At 40.3% G+C, this 12,114-nt stretch overlaps 1 protein-coding gene across 4 annotated transcripts in view; it reads right to left on the reverse strand.

Annotated features, from left to right (window-relative positions):
- The window catches only part of Rad18 (RAD18 E3 ubiquitin protein ligase), a 143,107-nt gene that overhangs the window by 79,211 nt on the left and 51,782 nt on the right, over positions 1 to 12,114 (reverse strand). For all 4 annotated transcript variants that reach the window (XM_010618704.3, XM_010618714.2, XM_010618721.3 and 1 more), the window contains exon 7: positions 6,655 to 6,839. In XM_010618704.3, the coding sequence (XP_010617006.1) occupies positions 6,655 to 6,839 (185 nt within the window). The remainder of the gene's footprint in view (positions 1 to 6,654; positions 6,840 to 12,114) is intronic.

The raw sequence follows: 12,114 nt of genomic DNA on the forward strand, positions 1-12,114 counted from the left end.
AAAAAAAAAAAGAAAAGAAAAGAAAAAAGAAAAAGTTATGCAGATTACAAGACATAAACCAAAAAGATTCTTGCAAAAAAGAAACAGATTTGTGTTATTATATTTCTTATGAGTAGCAAAGGGGGAAATGTACCACAGGTACATTGTAGACACTAACCAAGTGACCAACTGATGTCATACATAAGGGCCTCCTAAATGTCAAACACTTCTGGAAGTGACCCTGACAATGAAACATCATATATAGTATTCTGGCCAGGAAAATAATTATAAGGAAACATAACACAAAAGCAGAATGAGAAATACTCTATTTGGAAATACACACACACACACACACACACACACACAGAGACACTTCATTGTTTTAAAAGGCCAATGTCATGAAAGATAAAGAAGGCTGAGAAACCATTCCAGATTGAAAGAGATTAAAAAGATAATACAACTAAATGCAATGTGTTGCACAAAAGAAAGATCCATAAAGGCCATTTCTGGGTCCACTGACAAGACTGGAATAGAGACACCAGAAATGAGTGTTCTAACACAGTTCAGTGGGCTCCAGTTGACAGCCTTTCTGTGGGGTAAAAGAACTTTTCTTTTTCTTTTTCTTTTTTTTTTTTTTTTTTTTTTTTTTTTTTGGTTTTTTGAGACAGGGTCTCACTATGTAGTTGAGACTGACCTGGAACTCACTATGTAGCCCAGGCTGGTCTCGAACTCATAGTGATCCTCCTTCCTCAGCCTCCGGAGTGCTGGGATTACAGGGGTGTGCCACCACACCCAGCCAAGAACTTCTTTTCTTAAGAAAATCCATGATAAAGTATTTTCAGGGTGAAGAACCAAGATTATATAACTTTTAAGAAAATAAATACACACATATATATGCACACACATATACAAACAGAAAAATGAGGTAAAAATGATGACAATTTTGTGAATCTGTGTAAAGGATATGTGGCGTTCTTTAGAATAGTTTTTGGATTTCCTGTAAGTCCAAAATATTTCCAAATAAACATTTTTTTAAAAGAATGTAACAGTAAGATATTTTCAGGTAAGTAGAAGCTGAAAAAAATCCACCTCAATAGCACAGGAAATACTGAATAAAGTTTATCAGGAAAAAAAGAATGACATCATGTGGAAACCTAGGACCATACAAAGAAGTACAGGAAACTGGAGGTGGTAAATGCACAGGTAAATACAGATATTATTTCATACCTGTATTTAAAAGGAAATTGACAGTTTAAAGCAATAATGCTAACAAAATATTAAAGTTTTGTTTTTTAACATACACAGAAGAAAAATTTATGACGACAATAAGAATGAATGGAAGTTGAAAGGACCGCGCGTTACATGAAATAGTGTAACATTATTTGAAACTAGAATAATCACCCCAAAAAAGTGTGTGTGTGTGTGTGTGTGTGTGTGTGTGTGTGTGTGTGTAAAACAAACGCATTTTCCTCACCATATTTTTGTAACATGCTCTGACACCCCTCATCAGCACCCAAGCAATCCACTCTGCAGCAGGCACCAGCTGGGTGTCCCGGTCAGTTCAGACGCCACCTGCTGAGAGGCATCAAATCCCAGGAGCCTGCAGGCCCTCACTCCACTGCCCCTGCCAATCCTAAACTGCAGGCTCTTTTAACTGCATATCTGGCTGACTATCACAGGGGTTTTCCACAGCCCCTTCTTTGCAATGGAGCAGTTTTCTAAAGCAGTTCACACAACTCAGGAAACAGCTGCCTTTAGTAGTTAATTACAAAGGAGATTTTAAAGGATACCAATGAAAAGCCAAAGGGTGAGACAAAGGACAAGATGTGGAAGGGACTCCAGAGCAGGAATGTCTGTCCCTGTGGTTGACTTTTGCCACCTCTGGAAATGTGGATTTATTCTCACTCACCTTCCTAGAATCCCCCTGAACCCATGCCTTTTCTCGGTTTGCTTTTATTTTTTGAGATGCTGGGAATTGAACTCAGGGCCTCATGCCTGACAGGCCACCCCTCTACCACATATACTGGCCCTCCTTTTCTGCGTTCATAAAGGACACACTATCTAAGCATGCTTAATTAAACAATTGGTCATTGGTGACCAACTCGATCTTTAGCCTTCCCCCTATCCCAAGTGGGGCCAGGGAATTTGAATCCTCTCTGGGCACTAGGTTGTCTCCCCTGCCAACCAGACCCCCTTACTGTGGTTATCTTAAAACTCTTCAAAAATCATTCATTAATATCAACTCAGATATGGCTGAAAAGGGCTTGTAGCCAGGCATGGTACCTCACACCTATAATCCCAGCAGTCTGGGAGGCTGGGAGATGGTGAGTTTGAGCCCAGTGATTTAGCAAGACCTTGTCTCAAAGTAAAGAATGAAAAGGGTTGGGGATGCAATTCATTAAGAAGTCCCTGGATTCAATCTCCAGTACCACAAAAAAACACTGGCGTGGAGTAGAGATTACTATAAATAACAAATACTACCTTTGTTCTTCAGGAACCAAGGAGAAAAAACTAAATATCATTACAAAAGCTGTTCCTGTTACTCTAGTCACACAAGGGCTTCAGGAGCCTTGAGCCAGGAACTGGCTCCCTGCCACACACATATCTTTGTATCATTATCAGAATATCACAGAAATATAACTAACAAACCACTAGTACAGATAAAATGGAAAACTAAAAATTACTCAACTAATCTCAAAGAAAGCAGGAAAAGAAAAAGAATGAATACAACAATGAGCAAGATCCTAATTAAATAGAAAACGAAAACAGTTGAAACCCTACAAATTAATAGCAGAGTTTGTCAAATTTAGAAAGAAAATCCAAGCCTTATATTGCTTACAAAAAACATAGTTTAAAGTTCAGTAAGTGTAACAAGTTTAAGAAAATGAGTAAACTAAGATAAATGAGGTGGTTATACTGGTACCAAATAAAGTAGATTTAGAGACAAGGACTGTTAGCAGAAGCAAAAATGAATGTTTCATAATGATAAATAGGTTAGCTCACCAAGAAAGTTACCTAGTAGAATGCCTACCTGAACCTAGCTGGACATCTAATCTTGTTTATCTCTGAGAACAGGATTTGGATGTCTGCTGAAATCCCTCTGCAGGTGGGCAAGCCCAAACCCAGGGGATCTGAGACAGGCCCCAGAGTGACCCTCAGATGACCTCTAAGCTTCACTATTATCCAACTTCCATGCTAAGTGACAGCCCCTCCACCAGTATGGCCAAAACTGAGAGCATAAAAAGAAGAAAGAATTGAGTTGGGAACTGGAATTTGGCTCAGTGGTTTTGCCACCTGCCTCACAAGCATAAGGGCCCGAGTTCAATCTCCAGTACCAAAATAAATAAATAACTTTAAAAAAATAGAATTGAGTTGGCATCTAACTTATAAGGATTTTAAAAATTCTCTGCTCATCCAAAGAAAAGACATGAATATTCCTCCACTTTAATAGCCTATCGCAACCTTATGACTTTCCCACCCCCAACACATCGAAAGACTGATTTGCCAGCTACACTCCCACTTCTTCATTCCTTTACCACTATATAAACTTGTGCTACTGGTCCTTGGTCTCATCTTAGGCTTTGCAAACTGGGTGGAAAAAGAAAAAAACTATATTGGGAGCCCCTCTCTTAGAAGAAAAGCAACAAATTCTGGGTAACAAGAAGGCATAACCATACAAGCCAGGTGTGGGGGTTCAGGCCTGTAATCCCAGCTCTGGGAGGCTGAGGCAAGAGGATCACAATTTGAGACCAGGCTGGGCAATTCAGTAATTTAACAATACTCTGTCTAAAAATATATTTTTAAAAAATTTTTAAAGGGCTGATGATGTAGCTCAGCATGAAGGCTCTGGGTTTGATCCCCAGTACAAAAGAGAATGAAAGAAGAAGAGGAAAATGAGGAGTAGAAGAGGAAGAAAAAGGAAGAGGAGGGAAGGAGGGAGAGGAGGGAGAAAAAAGGAGAAATCACAACAATAATAAATGTACACATACCTAATCAGAGATTCAAGAGACAATGATAACTGAAAATGATATCAAGAGACAATGATAACACACACACGAGTGTACCAAATCTGAAATCTGAAATGTTCTAAAATTCAAGTTTTTGAGCACCAACATACCATAAACAAACTTTCACACCTAGTTTCAGGTTCTGAGTCACTATTAAGATGCAGGCACACTAAAACTATTGCCTAAAATTACCTTCAGGCAATGACAAAAGAAGTTATATGGGAAATAGGAACGAATTTTACTTAAGACTTGGGTTCCCTCCCCAGTATAATTCATAAAGTATACGCAAATATTTCAAAATTTTTAAAAAATCCAAAATCCAAAGCATTTCAGGTCCCCAGCATTTCAAATAAGGGGTATTCAACTTAAATCTGAAAATTCAACACATTTTTATATAGCCCACAGGTCAAAGATAAAACAACATAAAAATCTGAAAATATTGCCAGGTGTGGCGTCACGTGCTTGTAACATTTTGGGAGGCTGTGGAAGAAAGACTACAAATTCAAGCCCAGCTTGGGCAATTTAGCATCTTAGCAAGACCTTATCTCACAATAAAAAGAAACTTTTAAACAAGGGCTAGGACTGTAGCTCAGTGTGCAGGGACTTGGGTTCATTCTCCAGTACAAAAATCTTTTAAAGTTAAAATTAGAAAATACTGTTTATGTAACCATATGAAAAGGAAAATACAACCTATCAATGTTTGTGGATACAAGTCAAATAATGCTCATAAGAAATTCTGAAGCTTTAAATACTTACATTAGGAGAACTGTCAAATTAATTATATAAGCCTCCACTATAAGACAGAAAAAGAGAACCAAACTAAACCTAAAGTAGGAAGAAGGAAATAATAATTCACTGGAATTCAATGAACAAAACATGAGAAGTTGAGAAAAGTCAATGAAAATGAAGGCTAATGCTTTGGAAAGATGAATAAAATCTATTACCTATAAGCAGAGCAATCAAGGAAAAAGAGAGAGGGGAGGGACACATTTCCAAGACCTAAAGTAAAAGGACATCACCACAAATCTCACAGATACTAAGGCCAACAAGGTGTTAAAGGATGAAATTACAACAAATTGAAGAGCATCATCAGCCTTACGTTACAGTTCTACAATAAGACAATACTTCATTCCATAAGACAGACTAAGGGCTCAGATGGGCTGAGCACCGAAGGTGGATTTTTTGGGGGGGATAAGGAGGTTTTGAGACAGATTCTCTCACTATGTAGTCCAGGCTGGCCTTGAATTTGCAACGATCGTCCTTCCTTAGCCTCGACAGTGCAGGGATCACAGGTGCCACCATACCTAGCAAAGGTTAGTTTTAATAGAAAGATTGCGAAAAACAGGAAAAAAAACCACCAAAAGTAGATTGAACATTTCAGAGTTACCTTCTTTGTAAGGCAGAGACAGAGACAGAACAGTAAAAAATAACCGACTGTTAATGCCAGGTCATTTCACAACAGTGATGCGATCAAGAATTAGAACAACTTGCAAAGACGCACACAGGTTTGTAAAAGCTGAACATCTGCAAACGTATCACACCGCAATTCCACTCCAGGAATTTATATGCCACAGTAGTGTGAGTCTATGTACACCAAGAGACATGCAAAAGATTATTCATTCTTAATAGCCAAAAGGAGGAAAGAATTTAAATCAACCATTCAAAGGATAAAGCAGGCTTTATACAATGGAATGCTGTATGGCAACAAAAGGAAAAAACCACAATGGTATACAAACCACGGACAGACTCCACAGCTGTTATTCCATTGATAAAAAGATCAAACAAGTGACACAAATCATACACGGAGTTAGAAGTCAGGATAGTAGTAAAATATCAGAATGCAGAAGGCAGCGAGCAAGAGGCAGGCAGACAGGACCCCGCAATGCTGACAGCATCTCCACAGTGGCAACGAAGGCACTTTCACTCTGTCAAATTTACTTTGTGATACTTTATCAAGCAATACTCTTAAAAATTGTGCACTTTTCTGTTAGCATGCTACCTTCAATTTTTTTTAAAAAATGAGGCAACTCTATATATGCTAATATAATAGGAAAAACTCCAAAATATGTGTGTAGCTAAACAAAAAGCAAAAACCAGGGCCGGGGATTCAGCTCAGTGGTGCCGCCGCCTGCCTAGCAAGCACACGGGCCTGAGTTTGATCCCCAGTACCAAAAAAAAGCAGGAACCACTAAACAGTGTACACAGAACACCAATATTTTTGTAAAAGGACACAGATTTGTATATAGTAATCACAATGGCAACTTTTACTCAGTGCTACTTGCTAAGGTACCACACAAGACATGTGATACACACCATGCACTGCATCATCAATTTCTCTTAAAACATCAGAAATTCAGTCATATTATTGTCCTTAAAAATTAAAACAGAGGTAAAAAGATCTCAAGTAATTTGCTCCCTCTACCCAGCATCACCTGAGAAGCCAGCGATAGCAGAGTCTCTGAGAAGAGGACCTTGGGCCTGGGACATGGGCTGAGGGAGACAAAAGCTGGCCTATCACAGTATTCTCTTAAGTACTTTTTGTAGGAATATATTTGCATATTTAATCTATTATCAAAAACACATTAAAATTTTCCTTCTACATTTTGTAATCTCTGAGCTACACAGAACTGTTTCACCTGGAGGATAATAACTTGTTTTACTACTTTACCTGACTTAGGGTGCAAAGCATCACACTGGGCATTATACATGTGGACAAATTCTTGGTGCCTCTTGATGAGCTGCTGTTTATTTCCTTGAATAGATAATCCATGCTGTTTTAGCTTTTTCTTTAAATCACGATCAGAGAGTAAATTATACACGGTTTTGGGCAGCTGCTTCCTTTTTTGAGCAGAACTGTAAAAGGGGGAAAAATCTCTGATTATTGGGAATTATCAAATGCTATCATGTAAAACTGTAGCTTACCTTCACAATCAACATCTGTGTGTGACTGAGAGAGCAGTGAAGCTATAAGACAAACAGGGAAAGAGGAGAGAACTTGTGGGTAAAGTTTAACATTCAGATAGACAGGTAGGTACAGGTGGCACCAAAATGAGAGAAAGACTCAGGTCTCAGAAAGAGGTCAAGGCTGAAGATGTGGACTGGAAACTTGCACCCAAGGCTCACAGCCTAAGTGTTACGAGAACTGCACTTCAAATCTCACTTGTGCAGACCTATTCAGTCCTCTACCTCGTTAGAGCATACTTTCCCTAAAATCTACCCATGGTTTCCATGCAAAGTTCTTATAAAAATGAGCTACCTTAGATGATTAGAGTATGGATGTGACTGCAGGATTCTCCATGGATTGAAGGCTATGTTATTACCTAACTTCTCTAGAAGAAGTTCTGATCTACAGGCAAAACTTCCCCTCAAATTCAGGACAATCAATTTTGCAAAAGTACTGCATGAGAATCAGAAGACCTGGATGATAGCTACCTTCACTGAACTCATGACCACGGCTGAAAAAATGACTCACGGCTGAAAAAAAGTTGGCCCACAAGTAATATTCATGTGGTATACTCTTGTGGTGTCATCTCCTAAAATGCACAAAAATAGCAAAAATGTGATAGGGTTCTGTTCTCCTCAATTATTTAAGTTAATATATAAGCCCTTAAAAAAACTGTATTAGCAAAATCACCATCTAGCTTCTCATTTTTCATTTTTCTCTTTCTCTCTCTCTCCCTCCCTCCTGGTCTCCCTCTCTTGTACTAGGGATTGAACCTAGGGCCTCCGCACTAAGCTCCATCCCCAGGATTTTTTTATTTTTTATTTTTGAGACAGGTAAGTTACCCAGGCCAGACTCAAACTTGTGAACTTCCTTCCTCAGCTTTCCCAAGGGCTAGGAGTACACCTGTGCACTACCACCACATGGACTCATTCAATCTTCATAACAAAAACTTACAAAAATGTTGTAATAACAAGTCATATTACTTTCTCCTACTCTTCCCCCCAAAGTTATTATAAATACCAAATTACTGAAAAGTATCAATGACTTGAGATAATTTCACAAAGAGGAACTCCTTAGCCTGAATCCATCACACAATTCAGTTCTATGGCCAATGAGGTGATTAACAAGTGTTTTTCAAGATCATTACAATTACAATCACTTCAAAATGAGAGGAGCAAAGATTCAGGTGAAAATTAATGGGGACTTGAAAGTAACAGATTTATCAAAAGAACAAGGTTTACATAGGATCTGTACAGAATCAGTTCACACTAAGCTCTCCAAACAAACTCCAGTATCCCTTAAATAGCTTGGAGCGCTTGCTTACAATGCATATTCCCAGCCCCTTCTCTACAACACCCATCCACACTTCAGGCCAGACAGAGGTGGAAACCTAAAACCTGTATTTTGAATATGGTTCCTGTGATAGTTACTGTGTCAATTCAAGTAAGAACACCCAATAAATTGGATCAGCATAGTTCTGGATGTGGCTGAAGGGATTTGCTGAAGACAGAAGACCCAGCTTGGGCATGAGTGACAGCAACCAACAGGCTTGTTGCCCGAATGGTATGAAAGGAAATGAAGAAGGCAGGCTCCCTTCTGTTCTTAGGAGGAGCTCCAATCTTCATCTTCATCTTGGATGTCGTCTCCTGGCTTCCAGTACAGGCCCTTCAGCCTCCTGACACAGACTTGCATGGGACACTGCAGTGAGCTCCACCCCTTCAACTGGATCCTTCAGATCTCCAGGGCACAGACAGCCCTCTTGCGAGCTTCCACAATTGACTCTGTGGGCAGCTACTATAAGCAAATCTTGTAAATTCTTATATATTGGTTTATCTTGCATTAATTAAATGTTTCTCCAGTAATCACTGACTGATACAGATTTTGCTACTGGGAGTAGTGGCTCTAGAGAAACAGAATTGTAAAAATGAAATTCTTTAATGGTTTTAGTGGTTCCTGGATTTGGCTTTCTAATTTGACGAGATCTAAAGACACCACAACCTCTCCTGATAGATAATGTGGGGAATATTGATGGTTCTTGGTGTGAACTGTTTAAAGTAATACCCAACGTAGGTGCATTTGATTAGCCTGATGCATCACTTATTTAGTGTAAGAAATTTAACAACTCCATATATGATAGTTACTTTTGAATATTGTTGGAAGAGTGGAAAATATAATACTATCTGGTTGCTCTTAGCATCTCTGGACAAACTAGCGAAGGAAAATAATGAGCTCAAGATATGCAAAGAAAATCTAAGCCTTCTAACCATGAAGACAAATTAATAAAGGAAAATAAGGAGCACAAAGATTCAAACACCCAGATGCAGACACACATAAATAATCTAAAAGTTTCTAAGTGTGTCCTGAAAGAGAATCTCCATTTCTTTAGCCACAAGGCTGAAACTGTAAAAACCCAAACACAGGCCCTAATAATGTGACTGGCTGAAACATAGCATAAATGTAATGCTCAGCCTTGAAGGGTATCTGAAGTGAGGGTGAGGAGAGCACTGACTAGAAAACAATGGGATCCAGTAAACTGGGATGGAGATGTTTGGGAAGATGCTGATGAGGCTAAGGATGTCGCACTCCTCCACTTTAATGAGATTATTTTTCCAGAGGAAGAGATTTCCCCACCGGCAGTGGCAGAGGCATCCCCACCCCCACCTGCAATGATGTTGGCCTCTCCTAATATACCCGGGGGAATTAATCCTGTTTTGGCCAAATATGATAATAGTGACACTCCTCAGGACCCACCCTCACCACTCACTTTTGCAACCAGTCTCAAATCACAAAAAGCTCCAAAGGCTGGGGTACATAATGTGAACCACGAGGTCCACCATTCTCCTGAAGAACTTCTTGGGTTTTCTAACTCTTATAAGCAGGGACCTGATGAGCAGGTGTGGGAGAATGGTGGCAAAAACATACACCTGGATCAGGCTGAGTTTCTCAATATGGGCGTGCTAAGGAGGAATTCTAAATTTAATGTTGCAGCTTGCAGAATAAAAAAAAAGGTATGAATAGCTTATCTGGCTGGTTAGAAGTGTGGATCAAAAGATGGCCCACTGTGAATGAGTTAGAGATGCCTGATATTCGCTGGTTTATTGTTGATGGGTGATTCAACAGCTCAGGGAAATGGGTATGCTGGAGTGGATCTGTCATGTTAAACCTAATCCTCCACACTGAGATGATCCAGAAAATGCACCCTTCATTAAAACCTTGAGAAAAAGATTCATAAGGGGAGCACCAGCACACCTACAGAGCCTTGTCAATGCTCTTCTCTATCAGACTTTACAGTGGGGACCAAAGTCACTCAACTGGGAGAGTTAGTGGCAGGGGTGAAGTGGCAGCACTTAATCACCAAAGGGAAGGTGCATGCACTGTGCACTGGGGGAAAAGAAAGTGATTAGACATTTTGATGACCATACTACTGGACAATGGTTCTGAACTAATGCTGATTCCAGGGGATCCAAGACACCACTGCGGCCCTCCGGTAAAAGCGGGGGCCTATGGATGTCAGGTGATCAACAGCAAAGGTCTGACTTTCAGTGGTCCAATAAGCCCTCAAGTGCATCCTGTGGTCACTTCCCCTTTTCCAGAATCCATAATTGGGATAGATAGTAGTTCTTGGCAAAATCCTCACATTGGTTCCTTAATTTGTAGTGGTGGGGCTATATGGCTGGAAAGGCCAAATGGAAACTTTTAGAGTTGCTTTTGCCTGGTAAAATAGTAAACCAAAAACAATATCACATCGCTGGAGGGACTGCAAAGATTAGTGCCACTATCAAAGACCTGAAGGATCCAGGGGTAGTGGTTCCCATATCTCCATTTAATTCTCCCAATGGCCTGTGCAGAAGACAGATGGGTCTTGGGAAATCATAGATTACCATAAACTAAATCAAGTGGAGTCCAATTGCAGCTGTTGTATTAAATGTGGTGTCCTTGCTTGAGCAGATCAGTACAATTCTTGGTACTTGGTACACAGCTTGGCAAATGCCTTCTGCTCCATACCTATCCATTTTCTGCTGGTGAGGTCAGTTATATACCCTCATTGCCCTACCTCAGGGTTATACTAACTTCCCAGCCCTGTGTCACAACTTAGTTCACAGGGATCTTGAGCACCTTTCTCTCCCAGAAGGTATCACAGTGGTCCATTACATTGATGATATTATGCTAACTGCATCGAGTGAGCAGGAGGTAGCAGCCACTCTGGGTTTGTTAGTAAAGCATTTGCAAGCCGGAGGATGGGAAATAAATCCAACTAAAATTCAAGGTCCTTCTACTTCAGGAAAATTTCTAGAAGTCCAGTGGTATGGGGAATGTAGATATATCCCTTCTAAGGTAAAAAGTATCTATCCCAATTACACATTTGGCTCCCGCTACACTTGAAAAAGGAAGACAATGCCAGGCAGGCCTATCTAGATTTCAGAGGCAACACATTCCTCACTTAGCATGTGTGACTCAGCAGCTAGTTTTGAGTGGGGCTCAACATGAGAAGGCTCTGCAACAAGTTCTGGCTGCTGTGCAGGCTGCTCTGCCACTGTGGCCAAACAATCCAGCAGATCTGACAGTACTTGAAGGGGCAGGTAGGGATGTGATCTGAGTCTCTGGCAGGCCTCCATACGTGAACTGCAGTGGAGACCTTTAGGAGTTTGCAGCAAGGCTCTGCCACCATCTGCCAACAACTACTATCCCTATGAAAAACAGCCCTTGGCCTGCTACTGGGCCTTACTGGAAAGTGAATATCTAACCATGGGACACTAGGCTACCTTGCAACCTGAGTTGCCTTTTGTAAGATGGGTATTATCTGACCTATCAAGTCATAGCTTGGATGTGCACAACAATAGTCCATCATTGAATGGAAATGGTGCAAGTAAAGTTCATAAAGAAGTTGCCCAAATGGCCATGGCTCCTACTCCTGCCATATTGTCTTCTGTGTCCCAGCATGGAATTATGGCCTGATGAGGTATACCATATGATCAGCTGTCAGAGGAAGAGAAAGCTAGGCTCTGGTTTATGGATGGTTCTATATGTCATGCAAGCACTGCCCATAAGTGGAGAGCGGCAGCATTACAGCCCTTTTCCAGGATATTCCTGAAGGACAGTGGTGAAGGGAAATCTTCAGTGGGCAGAACATCAGGCAGTGCACCTGGTAGTACATTTTGCCTGGAAGAAAAAACTACCAGATGT

The sequence above is a fragment of the Fukomys damarensis genome, unplaced genomic scaffold (assembly GCF_012274545.1).
Source record: "Fukomys damarensis isolate Sample0158 unplaced genomic scaffold, DMR_v1.0_HiC HiC_scaffold_24, whole genome shotgun sequence".
In the NCBI taxonomy this organism is placed as follows: Eukaryota; Metazoa; Chordata; class Mammalia; order Rodentia; family Bathyergidae; genus Fukomys; species Fukomys damarensis.